Genomic DNA, 18,498 nt, shown 5'->3' with positions numbered 1-18,498 from the left:
AATCGTCTCCATCTAGATGGTTTTAATTATTACACTATCTTCTATACTGTACTGACCATGTGCTGAGACCTACGTACTCTCCGTGAGCTAAGCACCATGAAATTTTATAATCACATTATAAAATGTAAAATGCCCTATAAAATGCAAACCTACCAAAAATGCTTACCAAATCCTAAGCTCTGAGCTAGGATTATGTAGGGATTTTTTGTTTTGTTTTTACATACAAAACCCATACATTTTAACACATATATTATATGAATATAAAATGTGGTTGACACTAGATACTGTTAGCAAGGCATCACCCCCTTTTGGTATTTGTGAGGTCTCTTTAACCCAATGCACGTGACCTTTTTTTGTTTTTTTGTTTTTTTTGTTTTTTTCAGAATAAGTGGATAAGTCGCAGCCCTATGCTACAGAGAAGGGTCTACCATTCCATGGCTGCTGTCCAGAGGAAGCTTTACGTTCTTGGAGGCAATGACCTAGATTACAATAATGACCGAATTCTTGTACGTCATATAGACTCTTACAACATTGACACTGATCAGTGGACACGCTGTAATTTCAACTTGTTAACTGGCAAGTATCTCTGCTTAAGCAAATTCAAAACAAAAACAGGGGCCGGAGAGATGGCTAAGCAATTGAGAGTTCTAGTTAGTCTTGTACAGGGTGCAAGTTTGATACCCACTACCCTGTTAACCTCCCACAACTGTCTGTAATTCCAGTCCCCGGGGGTTATTTAGGCCCCTTTCTGTCCTCTGTAAGTACCAGGAACACATGTAGTAAATACACAGGTATACTCGAAGATAAAACTCACATACAGATAAAATACGCAACATTCTTGAAAATGTCTAAAAATAAAAACAAAAGCATAAAATACTGAAGAGATTCAAGACATCCCCATACTTGTTTCATGGACAGCCCTGAATATTATTGATTCCTTTACCCTGGAAGGCATGCATGATTTGTAGCTAAAGGCAGGGCTGGTGCAGGTGGCTGGGAATCTACTTTCTACCCTGTTTCTGTGTAGGTTCTCACACGACCAAGAGAAGCATATGGTCTCCCTTTCCACCAATTGATACTCGTGCGAGAAGTTTGATTCCTGTAGGAGGAAAATGGCACCATTTTATATTATATCCCAATTGTATATTATACATATACAACATTATATATATATATATATATTTAAAAGTCAGGGTGCCATATTCATCATAACGGCTTGAACGACCTTCTGATCCTCCTTCTCCCCACTGCTTTTTCCTAGGGTCACAGTTGTGCGTCACCACGCCCAGTTGTAGATAGTTCTGGGAATTGATCATGCCAGGCAAGCACTCTGCCAACTAAGCCGCATCCCCAGCGCCAGGAAGTAACTTTTGTTCTACTTCTCATTGCTTAGTTCTTTTTTTTTTTTTTAATCTCTTGAGACTTCCGGAGAATGGCGGTCTTCATCCTTTCTCGCCGCTGTGCGTTGCTTCTGTATAGTCTAGAAATTAAACTTTACAGCTGCTTTGTGCATAGCAGCTGCGTTTCTGACCACCCATCCCTACCCATGTGCTTCTGCAGAGCAATTACAGATGTGTCCCCGACACATGACAGACTGGAATGGACTGAGTGTGGTAATAATGTACTTACCCCGACGGTCTCGATGGAGCTCTCTTATCAGATCCTATAGCTAATATCCACGAATGGTAGGATCCCTGGCCTGGCTGTTTTAAGTCAGAGGAAAATCACAAACTAGAAATGGTGGGTTAGAGTAGTTCTGGTAGACATTTAATATGCGGAGTGAGGATTCCTTCCCTCCCTGGTGCTGCTGGGAGGCCACATTGGGAACACAACCAGGGGTCCGGATGCCGTTTTATTGAGCTCCTCCTTTCTTGCAAAATGATGTTTGGCCTATTGTAAGTACTGAACTCTCGGGTATAGTGAGTGCTATCTCGGATCCCAGATCCCGGGATCTGTGACTCTGTCTCCAATTATTACTCCAGTCAATCCAGTGTCAGCTCATCAATAAACAGAGACCTTCACTCCCCGGTTGCCTCCCGGGAAGAATGTGTGGTAGTGAGTTATTCTGTCTTCTCTTTTGACAATGGGGAGGCGAGTTCTTTCATCATCTTGGTGTGTCAGTATTTAGGGACAGTGCAGACTAGGCTCAGCTTGGGAACTCTAATATCATCTTAAAACTGTTGACTATGTAAAGGGAGAAGGGCAGCGACTATCTGTTCTGTCATCTGTCTTCTTTTGAGATGTGGGGGGTGGCTCTGTTTTATTGCCCCAGGGCTACTGTTGTTACTTTGTAAAGGTAAGCACTTGTGTATATTTATGGGCACAAATTTTATATGGAGCACAAGGAATGCTTTATATATCCAGAATATCCCTTATTCTCACCATCATAAATTAATGGCCTACAAAATAATATGGAATTGTTGGTTCTATGTACCTTAGTATTGCTATATGTAGTGCTACATTTAGTAAGATGTAATATATTTTGGCCGGGTCCTTACTAAACATGGATTCCCTCTTTAAGCAGGAGTGGCTAATTCATCTTAGTTCTGGAGACAGAGATTAATTGCTGCAAAATTCCCGTGGAGTACACAAATATGCCACAGGGGGAAATTGTATCCCTCGGTGGCAAAAGGGTTAATTAAAACATGCAAGAAATAGAATTTTTCTTTATATTTAATTCTCTTTACTTTAGGCCAGAATGAATCTGGAGTTGCTGTCCATAATGGGAGAATATATTTAGTTGGTGGATATTCAATTTGGACAAATGAGCCTCTGGCTTGTATCCAGGTGAGTGGTTGAAGTTCCTTTTGAAGTTTCTGCAAGGTTCAGCGAGGTTATGTTTTGCAATTCAGCTGCAGAAGGAGATATTTATGTGTAGAGAGAGGCTCAAGGTCCCTTTCTTTGTGTAGCTAGTTCAGCCTGTATCCTACATCTTAGATATGATGCCTATAACATGATTGAGACCTTTTAAAAATTAAGCTGGGTGCAAGCTTTAAAACATCTATAAAATATACCCAAAATGGAGAACTTTGGATAGCTTACCCCTTCTTAATACATTTTTTTTAAAAAAAGAAACTTTGGCAATAGTCACTTTGTACTCCCACAATTTTAAAGATACCCCATCTTCATGAATTTTGTACATTGTAGTTTGTTCATTTTCATAATTGTTGCCTGCAGAGGTGTGCTTCCTTTCTGGCAGAGGATCCTAGCAATAGTGGTTTCTGGGTGGTCTGATAGGATAACTTCTGCCCCAGAGTATAGCCTTAGCACTTCACAAGAGAACAGCACAAGCTTGCCTTGGCAGGGAGCCAGCCAGGTCTCTCAAAGTAAAAATGCATGCTTTGTTGCTAGGAGGTCTTATTCCTAATGCTCTGCCTAATTCTTACTAGTTTTTTTTTCCTTGTGTTCTCTGGTAAACTCTTGATGTGTCTTAGCCCCAACTTCCTTCTCTAATATATCCTTAGAATGACTCATATTTTTTAACCTAATATTTGTGGGAAAACTTTTGAAAATTGTTTTTAATAGTTTTTAATGTGGCAAATGATTCTAGCATTGTTGTTGTTGTTGTTATTATTATTATTATTATTATTATTATTATTATTTTCACAAAAGCAGTTTTTATTTGAAGCAAGGAAGTCTGACCCCATAGGACTGGAGTTCTAAGCACTCAAATTTAAGTGTTAGCGGTGTGACTTGGGCTATAAATCTATCTTGCTTCTCTTTGGCTGGAAAGGGTACTTGTATTTAAAGTCCTCTAGATGGGAAGAAGAAAGACCAAGAAAGACTGAAGAAACACTTCAGCTACTGGTACTGCCCTCCAGATTCTATGTAAAACTAACAAACTCTTACCTTCTGGTCTACAAGGTGCCACCCAGTGCAGAGGGACAGGGGCCACAGGACACTTGCAAGGCACGCACCCTCCAGTTCCTGTTGTAGCTGAGAAGAGTAGCCATGTCCTTAAAGTTCTCAGCAGTGTGTGCCGGTGTCACAGACTCGGGGATCACTACCGAGTTCCTTTGGATGGGGAACCGGATCAGCACCTGGGCTGTAGTTTTACTGTATTTGGCTGCAATTGCCTTGATCCTGGGATCTTCAGGAGAGAAAGGTCTTCAGGCTTGGCCCAACACCTGCCAGGAGAACCAAGGGGACTGCATGCAGTCACCACGATGCCTTTGCAATGGCAGCTTCTCCTGAGTTAGGTATGGGTGGCACTCACTCTGGTTAATGGCAGGCTTATACTTTAAGCCAGGTTTGTTCAAGATCCTCTCAATCTGAAAAGGATTGAAGTTGGAGACGCCAATCGTTTTTACCAAACCTTCATCCACTAGTTGTTCCATAGCCGTCCAAGTGTCCACAACAGTGGTGTCAGTAGGAATCACATTTCCTGCTGTATCCAGTGGGAAATAGTCAGGCCCAGGCCCAGTGAATAAGGTAGAGGTCCAGGTAGTCCAGCTGCAGGTTACTCAGCGTCTTCTGGCAGGCCCCTTTCACCATGCTCTTGTCCTGGAACATGCACCACAGCATGCCGACAAGGAAGAGATCCTGGCGCTTCACCGCCTGCTCCTTGAGCTTCTCCTGCAGGGCCACCCCCACCTCCTTCTCATTCTGGTCCACCTGGGCGCAGTCAATGTGGTGATACCCCATGTCAATAGCAACCTTCACAGCTCACCTCGGTCACCTGGCCAGGAGGAGACTTCCGGGTGCCCAGGCCCAGGGTAGGTGTCTTGGCACCATTGTTGAGTTCCAGATTGCTAGCCATGATTCCTGCACATTACACACACAGACCTGCAAATATGCCTATCACCATTCTGATGATGATGATGGTGGTGGTGGTGGTGGTGATGATGATGATGATGAAGAAGAAGATGATGATGATGTCTCTCTATGCACTGGCTTGCCTGGAATTCATGTAGACCAGGGTGGCCTCAGCCTCTAGAGAGCTACCTGTCTGCCTCCAGAGTGTTGGGATGAAAGGTGTGTACCGCCACACCCGGCAATTCTAGCTTTTTAGTTTTCACTCAGATCTCATAAGGAATATACCTGGATGTGGTAAAACACGCTGCCATGTAACAGAGTTGAATGAAACAAAGAACCTTAGGACTTTGTCACAGTGAAAGCAGTATGCAGCAAAACATGGGGTAGATATAGCTTAAGAAGCCAGTAAATGAATTTAAAAATAAATTGAAAACAAGGTGATGACCAGGAAACAGTAATGGAGTAAAATCATATGGCACTAAGAAGTGCATGGATATGCTGGCCAGCAAACACTGTTTTCCCTGAGGAGTGGCTTTCCTTCATCCATGCATGTTTTTGGCAGTTTTTAGTCCTAAGGGTCTTCTTTACCACTCTTCTGAATTGAGAAGCCATTGGATTGGGCGAGAGTATTCCACAGTGCCGGGAGGCTATGTTGTAAGTTAGGAGACTTCATGGGATTACTTATACAGCGGAATGAAGTTTGCCCTTTCATTAAGTTGTAAAAGGCATGATTATGGATACATTTCTACTACCATTATCATTAGAATATCAGTGAATACGAGATTAAACTTTAAGAGAAACTTAGGAAACTCTTCTAATGAACGTGTTAATTTTAAGAGAGCAGAATGATGGCATACTGCAAAACTTTTTCAAGTCTCTTTGGCAACTTAGTGTGTAAGACAGAACATTTTTAAAACAAAGAAAAGATACTTCATGGTGATGTTATTTTGTTTTATCCCCAGTTTTTCCATAGAAGTCTGAGTAACCTTGTACACTAATCTTTTCAGTATTTTTGAAGTTCTTTGCCTGAATGTATGTCTGGGTTCCACATGCATGCGGTGCCCACAAAGGCCAAAAGAGGGCATCAGACCCCCCTGGGATTCAAACCTGAGTCTTCTCCAGGACCAGGAAGTGCTCTTAACCACTGAGTCATCTCTCCAGTCTGCTTGCCCACTGATTCAGTGTTAATAGTGTCTGGCTATTCAAGAAGTGAATGTGTGCACATTTTAAAACACCAAGGACATGACATTCAAGAATTTCCTCTGGATTAAGGTCACACTAAAAGAACAGATTTTAAATTGTAACAAGTGCTTGCATTATTGGAGTAAAGTTTACCTCTAAGATCCCATCATAAAATATATCAGTGCATTATTTTAAAAATGCGGATAATTCCATATTTCAGTAGCATCTGGGATAGCTATTCCTGTGACTAGCACACCGGTTCTACAAAGCAAAGGAAATCGTGAGAAAAGAATTTTCTCTTTCTTCAATCTGTGTGTGAGTGTTGGGGGGCACGACCACTCGCCAGCTACAGTATACACGTGGAGGTTAGATGACTGACTGCCTGCGGAGTTCACTTTCTCTTTCTACCATGAGTAAACTTACTCTTCTTGGCCTGGCAGCAAGTGCTTGGACCACTAAACCTGGGCATGCTTTCATCGTTCACATTGTTATGTGTCTGTGTGGTGTAGCCATGTGTGAGTACACATGTTAATGTGTGTATAGGCATGTGTGTATGTCTGTGTGGTGTGCCCATGCATATTAATGTGTGTATAGGCCTGTGTGTGTGTGTGTGTGTGTGTGTGTGTGTACGCACACGTGTGGGCGCACAAGTGTGTAGGTAGTATGTGGAGATCTGTAGTTGCCTACAGGTTTTTCCTCCATTGTACTTGACTTTACTTATCAAGACAGGATCTCTCACTTGGAATATGCCACATATGCCTACTCTAACCAGCAAGCCAGCTTGTGGATGGATCCTGTCACTGTCTCCCTGGAGGTGGAACTGGCCACACATCTATCTGTATTTTAAATGAATTCTGGGGGTCTGAACTTTGGTCTTCATGCTTGTAAGGCAAGCCCTTTTTCCCCTGAGCCATATCTGTAGCCCAAGAAACATGTATGTATAAGAGCTCTCCTGATTAATAGATGTGAGCATACTTGCATATGGTTTATCATTTACAGAGGCATTCATAAGCAAAATCTTCATGGATAATAGCATTTTAAAGATTTCTTTTTAAATTTGTATATGCATGAATGTGCGTGTTGTGGTAAATATCATTTGGGTGTTTCTACCCCACCTTAGATCATTTAGTTCCCAAATAAAAGACATGAAATGTTTATAGCTATAACAAGCCTTAAGGCACTAGAGCTGGGCAGATATCAATGCTCTATGCTATTTTGCCTATTTCTCTATCATTAACCCCCAGATATCACTTGCCATATTTTGCTTGGGCCACTGCTATTCCATCAGGTCAGCCATTATGGCCATGCCCTCATGGTAACCCATGGCAACTTTTTCCCTTTTCCTGTCCCTCACGGTCTCTCATTCCATCCCAAGCCCTAGGAACCTTTGCTCTGACCCCTCTCTTCTGCCCAGCCCAGACTGTAGGCATCTTTATTAACCAATCAAGGATAACTTGGGGGCGGGCAAGGTTTACACAACAAAAGCTGGCATGGGTGAGGATCTGCTCATCTTGGAACAACCATATCTTGGGGTACAGAATTTAGCATCTGAATAAAAGCAGCAGCAGACCAAGCTCCTACAAGTATGTGTGTGCCATTGAACACATCAGTTCCCAGAAGCAGGAGGCACCGGATCCACCTGGAGCTGGAGTGATGAGTCGCTATGAGTTGCCCAACAAGGATGCTGGGAACTGGGCTCTGGTCTTCTGCAAGAGCGTTGTGCACTCTAAACCTCTCAGCCATCTCTTTAGCCTCAGCATCATTGATCTTGCATTGCAGCTATCGGCAGCTAACTGCTGAGTGTCTTTTTGTCTTAACTAAGGCTCAAATGTTTCTACTCCAATGCCGACTTCAGATCTATTCGTTTTCATGGATTAACAGTAACATACAAATGGATAGAGTCCAGCCCTGTATTTAAAAGCTTGTAACTTCCCTACCAAAAGAGAAGCAAGACAACAGAAAGACAGGATTGGTGAGGGTGAGAAAATGTTAGACAGTAAAAGTCCCTAGATGTACAACAGAGCGGTGGCGAGAATCAGACACACACTTAAGGTATCAAAGTTTAAATATCCATAATTCACCGTCTGAGATAAATTTATAGTTGATCAGTCTAATATCAGGGATGATTAGTGAAGAGTGCAGTTAAATAGTTCAGAGATTCCTTAGTATCCCAAACTATTTATTTATTTATTTATATTGTATTTATTTATTTATATTTTATTTTTTGCCTTTAAAAATATCAGCCAATACTCTTGTCTTAGCAGACTGCTCCTCCTGGCCTGTAATCCAGGTTCATTTAACAGTCATTTGTGGGGTCAGTCACCTGGGATGACAGACATAAGAAGCCATTTCAGCTACTACAGAGCTAGCATACGCTACTCCATGCATTGTAAGACAGTCCAGACTGAGGAAAGCTGGGAAGCTCTTCATTAACATTTGTCTAAATGAGTTTTAGAACCACAAGTAATACACTCACATGATATAGATCCTGCAAAAGAAAAAGAAAGCATGCTGATTAATTTAATGTCTGGCATGTAGCTTGACGTGCCTGAGGTGACCAGTACATATGGGCAGCTATGCGAGTGTACAGGTGATTTGTCTGTGTTTCCAGATTTTTCTACTGTTCTCCTCTTTTACTCTTACTTCCTTTTGGCTGGAGGATACGCTGGCAATCTGGCACTGTCGTTTCCCACGTGTCTCCTTCCTGCCAGTTTACAGGGGAGTGTTTTGGAGAAAATCTGCCAAAAGCTTTCTTTTTCCCTCCCAGATTAAATACATTACATCTGCTTAACATATGCAGTCGCTGTTGGGCCAGAGAATCAAACAAAAGCTCCCGGGATGATTGCCTCACCGTTATTTTGACTTCTAAAAATGTATTCATTTGGGTGGAAGGCACTAAGTCCTTGCTCTACTAGGCTACATCCTTGGGTTAAAATACTGGCTAGATCTACCGTTTACAGCCAAGCTTTCTTGGGAAAGTCACCTAATTTTCTGTTTTCTTCTGTGAAAATTGAAGGCAGTTCTTCACCTTGCATGGTTTTGATAAATATTTAGGTCTGTAATGCTGGCAAGAAGGAGCAATAAACGGAACTAGGGATTCAAGAACAGCACAGGCGTTATTCCATAAAAGGCCTGCAGAGGGGGCTAGAGAGCAAGAACCAGAGCCAGGGTCCTACTACAAGGTTGGGCTTGTTGCAGGGGCGTGGGGGAAAGGCCTGAAATCCTTTCATGTTCAACTTGTGGTCAGCCATTGTTGGGGAGGTGGCTTAAAAACTGGGTGACTGGTCCATCTAGCTATTTCTAGGGGTCCGTAGGTGAGAAAGTGCAGGAATCTAAACAATTTATTTTACCGCATGAATAGTTATTGTTTAATCCAAATGGTACAGCTTTACAAAATGATGCGGTTCTAGTTAACATTTCTGACTTGGTTCCACTGGGAAGGCAAATATGAAGGCATAGCTGTTGCTCTTGTAACTTGTTACTAGACAAGGGCCTCACTAAGCAGAGGCTCTCAGAACGGTCTTTGGTCATCAGAAAATTTGGATGGTGCTGTTGACACATCTTTGGTGGTGTCCTTGATAAAGGAGTTCAGTTCCTTGAATACAAAATATCCTAAAGATGGCAGGGCCCAAAGACTACCACGAACAACAGTCAGCCAACTGGCAGCCAGCATCCCAGGCTGGGTACCGCCCCCTAGATTTGGGATGTTGATAGAGTTCAGATGCTCAGGTTCAACAGGGTTTTTGGCTGTGCTCTCGAACTGACTGCTCCAAACTGGTTTATATAGAAGTAGCATTCTTCCTAGAGGAAGAGAGGTCCCTCCTTTCTTGTCAAAAAAAAAAAAAAAAAAAAAAAAAAAAAAAAAAAAAAAGAGGCCCAGAACACTGCCGTTTTAGAGATACTTGCAAATAAGGCCATTTGATTTTGGAAGCTCGTAATTGTTTTGGGAGAGCATTCCTGAAGAGATGAGAACAAAAGTCAACTCATCCTAGATAGGAAACTAAAGGCAGACCAAAGTATAGTTAATACCAAAGTCAAACTTAGCGGACTAATGAATTTTATTGGAATTATTTACAGGAATATGGGTGAGGAACAGAAATGACTCAAACAGCCGTGTCACCTCAACATGGTGGGCAGTGTTCCCTCGTAGTGCCTCAGTTAGCATGAGACTCTTCCAAGCTTGTCTGGTTTTCCCTTCTTTAGGCAGTTTGGCCACTCTCTGCTCCATTCAGGATACTTGGAGGGTCTCTCTGTCTTCCAGGCTGCTGAGCTGAGTCGCTTCTAAGCAGGGCGGCTTGTCTGAGCGTCTTTGTAGTTTAGCTTAGAGAGTGACTCCCGGTAGTCTCTCCTGTTTCTGTATTTGGGGGAAGGAGAGGACGAGTATCGGGTCAGTCTAAGGGACTTCCTGAAGCTACTTAGAGTTGTTTCCTTCCTGTTTTAAGGAGCTGCCCTGCAGGATGGAGTGCTTCATCTCTTGTTAGAACACGCCATTGCTTTCCCCCATGTAAACATCCTTTCCTGAAATCTCCTAGTGTTTCACCTTCCTTTCAGAGCCTGTGCCTGAATAAGTTTCCCTACAAGATGGGAGGTTTTAACCCTAGAGGAACCCGCAACACAACAGGTAGCTATTTTCATCCAGGGTAGTGGTTCTCAAGCTTTTAAATGCTGCGACCCTTCATACACTTCGTTTTATGGTGACCTCCAACCATAAAATTACTTTGTTGCTACTTCATAACTGTAAGTTTTCTACTGTTATGAATGATTATACAGATTATCTGATAGGTGACCCCTTCCCCCAGGGGTCTCAACTTACAGGTTGAGAACCATTAACCTGGGTATCCTAAAGCCTTAAAGGCTGTTAAGAATAGAGACCTGAGGAGGGCATGCCGAAATGACTATATTGATGGCAAAAGAAGTACCCAAAAGTTCAGGGAGGGGAAGTAGGTTGAGGATGAACAGTTGAAATGATCACAGGCATTAGAGCAAAAAAGAAAAAAGAAAGAAAGAAAGAAAGAAAGAAAGAAAGACAGACAGAGAGAAAGAAAGAAAGAAAGAAAGAAAGGAAGGAAGGAAGAAAGAAAGAAAGAAAGAAAGAAAGAAAGAAAGAAAGAAAGAAAGAAAGAAAAGGCTAACAATCATAGTTTGGTTATCAGGAAAGAGGTCACCCTTTCATATGACACTGAAGTCAGCTGGTGTTCTGTGCAGGGCAGGGGGGACCAAGGAGTTGAGACGAAGAGGTATGAGAAGGTGGTATTATTTTGTTTTGTCACCTTGACACAAGCTACAGTTATCTGAGAAGAGGGAAACGTCCATTGAAAAATTATGTCCAGAAACCTGTGGGCAAACCTGTCAGGCATTGGCCTTATTAGTGATTGATGTGGGAGGGCCCAGTCCACTCTGGGCAGAGCCACCCCTGAACTGGGGAGCATGAGGAAGCAGGCCAAGCAAGCCATGGGAGCAAGCAAGCCAGCAAGCTGTACCCCTCCATGACTTCTGCTATAGTTCATGGTTGCAGCTTCCTGGCCTGGCTTCCCGTCAGTGATGGAGACTGAATGACCAAAGAGTTGTAGGCTGACATAAACCCTTCACTCCCCAGATTGGCTTTGGTCATGGTGTTCTACCACAGCGATAGAAACCCTAAGACAGAGATTGCTACTGGGTGCGGGGGCTACTGCTGTGACAGAATTAACCACCCATTTTCAAGTGAAATGTGGTATTTGAACGTTCAGAACTTTGAGGTCTGTTGTGGGAGCTAAGGGGATGAGCCTGAGTGCAGCATGGATGATGGAGCTTGGGAATTTGAGAGGCTCCTGAAGACTCCCTCGAGTCTCAACTAAGGACTCCTGGTTCCGGTTAGCTGGGGGGTGAAGATTTAAAAAAAAAAAGAACAGAGCCAGTGACATGAACCTTTGCTCTTCTGGGACATTGGACCCTGGTTAGCTGAGACATTTCGTGGTGGTTAAGAAGACACTAGCATCATCAAGGAGAAATCTTCTGGGAAGTGTTTCCTCAGAGTCAGTAAACAAGCTGTGGTCTGGGGTGGTGTGTGTTTGTGTGTGTGTGTGTGTGTGTGTGTGTGTGTGTGTGTGTGTATGTCGGGAGGGTAGAGTACGAGTCCCTTAAGAGAGCCCAGAAGAGGCCATTGGTAAAGGGATAGCCAAGTGGCAGTGGAGACCCTAGCTTTTTGGAGATGAGTTCTAAGGATGCAGCAACTGTGTGGTGAAGCCAGTCTGAACCTGCAGCCACAGATATCAGAGCTAGAGACATGGAACCCTCTGAAACCTAGAAGATCTTTAGTCACGGATGTCAGACATTAAACTATTTACACTGTTGGACTTCGGTTTTGCTCTGATTTGAGTGTGACTGTGCCTGAGGTCTTCCCTTTGGAGTAAGAAAGTGTTTAACTTGTTTTTATTTTACAGAAACTCACAGAGGCTTCGGATATTTTAGAGACTTTCGATTGTGAGATTTGGGGTTTTTTTTTATAAAGAGACTGAACTTTGAAAGTGCTTGAATTTATAAAGACTGAGGAACTAAAAAATTGTAATGTATTTTACATTGAAATATTGGTATTAATATGAGGTCTTATGGATGAAAAAGAAAGGGAGTATAGTTCCCTTCTGATGTGTGTTATGTCAAGCTGACAAGAGGTCAGCTGTACTGGGTTTTTGTTTTGCTTTTTTTCTGGGTAAACTGACACAAGCTAAAGTTACCGTACAAGGGAAAGTACAATTGAGAAATATCTCTCAGACTGGTCTGCAGGCAAGCCTGGATAGGATACTGTCACGACTCCTTTTGGTCATAGTTTATGACAGCGTCAGAAAAATAACAAGTACATCCAGTAAGAAAATAATAATGCTAAGGGACCTCTTCTATGACATGCATTTTTGAGTAATCTTTCCCTCCTCTTCTGGTGTAGGTCTTGGATGTAAGCAGAGAAGGCAAAGAGGAGGTGTTCTACGGACCTACACTTCCCTTTGCCTCGAACGGAATAGCAGCGTGTTTCCTTCCCGCTCCGTATTTCACGTGCCCTAACCTTCAGACCCTGCAAGTGCCTCACCACAGGATCGGCACGGTCTGAGAAGCCAGCGCTCCGTTAGAGCGCGTCACCAGGAGACCGAGTGAGACCCTGACATTTGGATGCAGGGCGTGAACATCCTCAGTGCTCGATGCTTCCCTGTCTTGTCTTACAGGTCTAAAATTGTGCTAAGTACTAGCAAAAAAAAAAAAAAAAAAAAAAAGAATAATTTTCTAAACCCTATTATGGAGAACTTTGTCACTTCTTTCAGTGTACGCGAACATACACTATGTATGACTTTTGTTGCGGTGCACCTTAGTGCCGTCCTATGGCACGTTATTGTTTTGTGGATCTTTAGAACATTCTTTGTACCCCTGTCCTACTTAGCGCCGTCTGGGATCATGTGACACCGTCAGTGAGGCACCTTACGCCCATGGCATCAGTTTTCTCGTAGTCTTCTGTACTTACGCCTCGGTATTACTTAACATTCTGCAGCTCCGCTCAGAAGGGTCTCAGCAGAATGACATCATATCAGCTTTAAGTGCCACTTTTCCTTCAAAGTGACAGGAGTAAAGGACTTGGAAACGTTAGCTTTTCCACCTTGGTTACTCTGACGTTGTATCAGAACTCTATAGGGCTAGGTTTCTCACCGTTGGAAGACGATAATTACTCATTCCCGCATTAACTAAAAAAAAATGCCGTGAGGATTAGGCCAACGCTCAGAACTTTGCCTAAGGGCAAAAAAAAAAAAAGTTACTTCAGCTTTAAAGCGTTTGTCTGCTGCCTCTAGAGCCCGAAAGGGAACCATTTTATTTCCAAGTTTATAACTTCCGAGATGGAATGTTGAGAAGGTCCTGTGGGATAGAGGAGTCTGAGAGCATGGGGAAGGGACTGCACCCATCCTGAGCAGGAACGCCAAAGATCCCAAAACCTGGACAGATTCTTGCCTCAAAGAATTCCCTTTAATTGTCTCACCTAAAGTTTTTTTTTTTTTTTTTTTTTTTTTAATTACCGGTACTAACCATGGCACCATAGAAGGCTGTGACCTAAGTCTGAACTGACAGCCAGAAGTTCTCATAGACATTTTCCAAGTTGATAGAGGTAGAAGTCTTGCATACTTCGCGGATTCTCCGCCACTGCCAATACATTTTTTTAAATTATTACTCCTTTCAATAATGAATAATTCTTTTGGTAGTCTAGAGTTTTGGGCTTGCTCTATATCAAACTAGAAAGAAATAATCTTAATAATCGCATCTTAATATACATCCAACATGTTTATTTTTTTCTAATCTTGCCAAGACTTGAGGTCATTTTTATTAAAAGGGAAGCTCCTTCCTCTTAGCCGTTTAGGTCATTTGCTTACGTCACAGAAACTGTCGTTTTATTCATGTAACCACTTATTTTTTAGCATCATAAGTAAATGAAAAAAATGTTTTTTCTTCTTGTTCAGGATGGCCTTCCATTGGCTATGTAGCTACGCTGGCCTCCAACTCATGAATAAAATAATCTTTGCACCTTAACTAATTTACTAGTTTTATGCTTTGCTGTATGATCCCTAAAGCACTGTTCTGCAAATATAAATGATCTCTGGTTACCTGGGTTAAAGGACAGGCAGTGATAGAGAGGGTAAGGAAGAAATGTAAAAGATAGGAGTTCAGACTGAACCAAGGACCACTTGGACGAGTGATGCGGGTAAGTGATGAGAACATTTTAAAAACTGTCTGTGAGCCTTCAGAGATAAACATGACTGACCTGTGAGGAAAGTGCCTTCCTGCCTTTCTGATCTTCAACACGGAGCTACATAAGAAATACGGGATTTCTCCTTGATACATGAATTTTTCCTCTGGTAGTTTTGCGTTGTAAAACCATTAACTTCTATTTATGTTCTCGGGTCCTACACCCAGGGAGTGTAAGGAATGTCTTGAAAATAGCCTGCCTGACAGATAATGGACATAACCCTAGACTATTCTGTATCCATTTCTAACCATTCACCAAAGTCAGCATTAATTACCAGTTTCTCCTTGATGTTCTTCATGGGACACTTTCTGTAGTTTGGATAGATTCCTCACATCTATAATCAAAGAACGGCATCAAAAGTATCACAGTCCCTTACTAAGGAGAAAAAAATGATTGTATAATTGGATCCCTTTCCTTGAAATCATCTGCAATGAGAAAGAAATCTGTGAAATTGTATTTGGTGTATAGACACAAATGCTACCCAGCTCTGTGTCTACTATTTAAGTGTAGTATCCTATGGTAACTTATCTTTCATTTTCAGTCTTTAAAATTAAAGACTATGATTTCCTTTCCATTTGAGACCATAAGACTTTGACACATGTAAACATCAAGTAAGGTTTTTACTTTAAAACACAAACAAACAAACCAAAATAAGACAAAAAAAGAAGTTCCGATTGTTCTGCTGTGAGAGAAGCTAGCAAAGACACAGCATCCATCTACAATGCCAGATGCAGCAAACCCCTTAATCTCTAAAATAAAATGCCCACTCAGCTACAGTTGTGGCACTCCTGTGCCTTCTCATTTTTCTTATACCTGATGTACATGTGTAGCATCCCCTTCAGCTCTTGCAAAAGTCGAACCCCTTTGTTGTTTTGAACAGGAAGTCTAAATGCAGTAGGAAGAGGACAGATACTGTGTCACTAAGTGACATGGCTCGCCTTTACTATTAGTGTATATTCCCTGGCACAATGTAACTTAAACGACTGCATCACATTTTATATACCTATCTCACCGTCATTATCTGCAAACAACCTATTTATCACCTATAAACTAATACTATGATGTAATAAACGGTAGTTATCAGCACAACAGAGTTCTAAGTGAGGACTGGGGTTGCTGTTCAGCTGAAACAGTGTTCGTCTTGCCGGCAGGAAGCCTGGCTTCCCATCTCTAGTGCACTAACCTGGCTGTGCTGGCTCATGTCTGTAATCCCGGTAGGCTTGGGAAGTCCTGGCTACCAAGAGAGTTCGAAGAAGCCAGCCTGCAAACAGAGATTCCAACCCTGTCTTTCAGAGCCAAATACAATAATAAAGTTGGTAAATTATAAGCATGTGGTATTGAATTGAGTAACCTCAGCATTGCAGATGAGCACAGTAAAAACACAACTCTTGTGTCTAATCACACATAGGAAAGAATATGCTTTTTTTTTCTTTTAAGAAATCTAGACCGACTGCTTTAACCGAATCAAGCACATTGCTCTGACTGCCACTTTACACTCCTGCTTGACTAGGCAATACATTTAACTCTAAGAAGGGTGGGCATTTAGTTTTGCTCAGTACAGAAAAGATGTAGGACTTAGAGAAGAGCTCCTTCAGAGTTTCCCAAAATGCAGAGACATATCAATTTCTACAGAAAATCTTACTTGTCAAAGATTCTATAAGAACTGAGTGTGGTTACTGTAATGGTGAGCACCTGACACACCATCATTCCAGCACTTGGTGAGAGGGAAGCTGAGGCAGGGTGATTTTATGGCCTAGGATGCTTAGGACACACACACACACACACACACACACACACACACACACACACACACACACACAATATACATGTACAAACAACATTTAAAAGAAATCTTTTATTGAAAAGAATAAAACCAGTATGGGACATGCACCTATAATCCTATCACTGGGGTGTCTAGGAGGATTTTGAGTTTGAGTCTGGCCTGAGCTATGGTGAGCCGAAAATCATACAGTCAGACTCTGCCTCAACAAAACAAAATCACCAAGAAAACAATGCACTAATCAAAACTCCAGCAAACTTGTGAAAAGGAATGGTAGAAGCTACAGGATAATAAAAATCAAGTAATCTAAAACATAATACTATTTTCTTAAATGCTTAAATAGAAAACCAATCAAATGCAGTCATCTCTCATTTAATGGCTGGAATGTATTCTGAGAAATGCGTCCTTAGGCAAAATCACTGTGCTTACACAATAGGTGGTAGTCAATCACACTTGTGGCCTCTGGATGCTATCCAGATTTGTGGTGCTGGTGTAACAAGGCATACTGTTTTACAGTTAGTTTTTTTTCTGAGTACTTTTATACATTAGGAATATAATCTAAAATGAGGGGAAGTAAATACACAAAGCACCAAGATATCAACCAGGAAGTATTACGCAGTGTGCATAGATGTATAGTTCTGTGTCTAGCAGGGCAGTGGGCTTACCTGTGCTAGCATCCGTCCATGTGCTGTATATGTTATACTGTGATGTTGCAATGGCTGTGCACCTAAGTGTTAGAAACTTCATAGCTCTGCTATGATCTCCTGGTATACCTTGGTATGTGTTTCTTAAACATCATGCACCATAATGTTTTACTTAAGAAAAAAAAGAAAAGAAAGGTAAAGATACAGATGTTTAAAATTATGTAACCAATACTGATTTTTGCAGATGATCCTCCAAATTTTTCTTACCCATGGAAACAATCTAGTTAATTAAATTAAAGTTTAAATCACAGCCAAATCTTAATGTCTAATAAAACATTTTCATCACTCTGTTGCCCTTCAATCATCTTTTATACCCATCCCATCTGGTGCTTTATGGGGACTTGACTAGAATAATCACGTATCCAATATGTACATTTTCTTCCTTTTTAACTGTTTTATGTTTCTAAAGGAATGAAATTTATTAATTTTCAGCTTTATGATATACCATGCTGGCCAGCTTAATGAACCTGAGTTCATTAGAATGAACAGTGTTCAGAGAAAGCAGGGGAGTTTAGAGAGAAGAAACTTGAAAGGAACTGTCCATCTCCTGGCTGTCTGAATTTGGATTTTACTGCCATGGTAAACACCATAACCAAACACAACTTGGAAGGGAAAGGGTTTATTTCAGCTTATAGTTGTAGTCCATTACTAAGGGGGCGGGCAAGAACTCAAGGCAGGAAACTGGTGGTGGAAGTGTGAACCGAAGCCAAGGCCATGGAGGAACACTGCTTCCTGGCTTGCTCAGTTTGCTTTTCTACACTACCCTGAACCACTTATTAAGAGGTGGCATGGTTCACAGAGGACTGGGCCCTCCTCTATCAATTAGTAATCAAGAAAATGCACTACGGACTTACCTACAGGCAATCTGACGGAGGCATTTGCTCCACTGATTTTCCTCTTCCCAGATAACTCCAGGTAACAATGTCTTAGGACACTGGCTACTGTAAACAGGGCAGCAGAGATAGGAACACAGCCATAAGAACATGGCTAAGCAATTATCGCTTTCGGTGCTTGCCCAGGGGTGGTAATAACTAGGTTTGACCAAATTCCTATTTTTAGCTTTTTAAGGTCTACTTATTTTCCTGTGTGTCTCCATCACTTTGCACTTGGTGGTTTGAGTGAAAATGGCTCCCACAACCCTATAGGAGGTAGTACTATTAGGAGATGTGACCTCCTTGAAGGAAGTGTCCCCAGGATGGGCTTTGAGCTTTCATATACTCAATGTCTCACTGCCTTCCTGCTGCCTGCTGACCAGGATGTAGAACTCTCAGCTACCTGTCCAGCACCATGTCTGCCTGCACAACACCGTGCTTCCCACTATG

At 41.9% G+C, this 18,498-nt stretch overlaps 1 protein-coding gene and 1 pseudogene across 6 annotated transcripts in view; one reads left to right on the top strand and one right to left on the bottom strand.

Annotated features, from left to right (window-relative positions):
* Positions 1-17,461, top strand: part of Klhl32 (kelch-like family member 32) — a 247,220-nt gene extending 229,759 nt beyond the window's left edge. For 5 of the 6 annotated variants that reach the window (XM_232840.11, XM_017593707.3, XM_017593705.2 and 2 more), the window contains 3 exons: positions 384-576; positions 2,693-2,787; positions 12,857-17,461. In XM_232840.11, the coding sequence (XP_232840.4) occupies positions 384-576; positions 2,693-2,787; positions 12,857-13,018 (450 nt within the window). In that variant the 3' untranslated portion in view covers positions 13,019-17,461. The remainder of the gene's footprint in view (positions 1-383; positions 577-2,692; positions 2,788-12,856) is intronic. The other variant, XM_063261279.1, reaches the window with a different exon arrangement.
* Positions 3,858-13,192, bottom strand: LOC134487089 (aldo-keto reductase family 1 member B1-like; annotated as a pseudogene).
* Positions 17,462-18,498: the final 1,037 nt, after the last annotated feature.

This window comes from Rattus norvegicus, chromosome 5 (genome assembly GCF_036323735.1).
Source record: "Rattus norvegicus strain BN/NHsdMcwi chromosome 5, GRCr8, whole genome shotgun sequence".
NCBI classification, from domain to species: Eukaryota; Metazoa; Chordata; class Mammalia; order Rodentia; family Muridae; genus Rattus; species Rattus norvegicus.
This window is presented reverse-complemented; position numbering and strand designations above follow the sequence as displayed.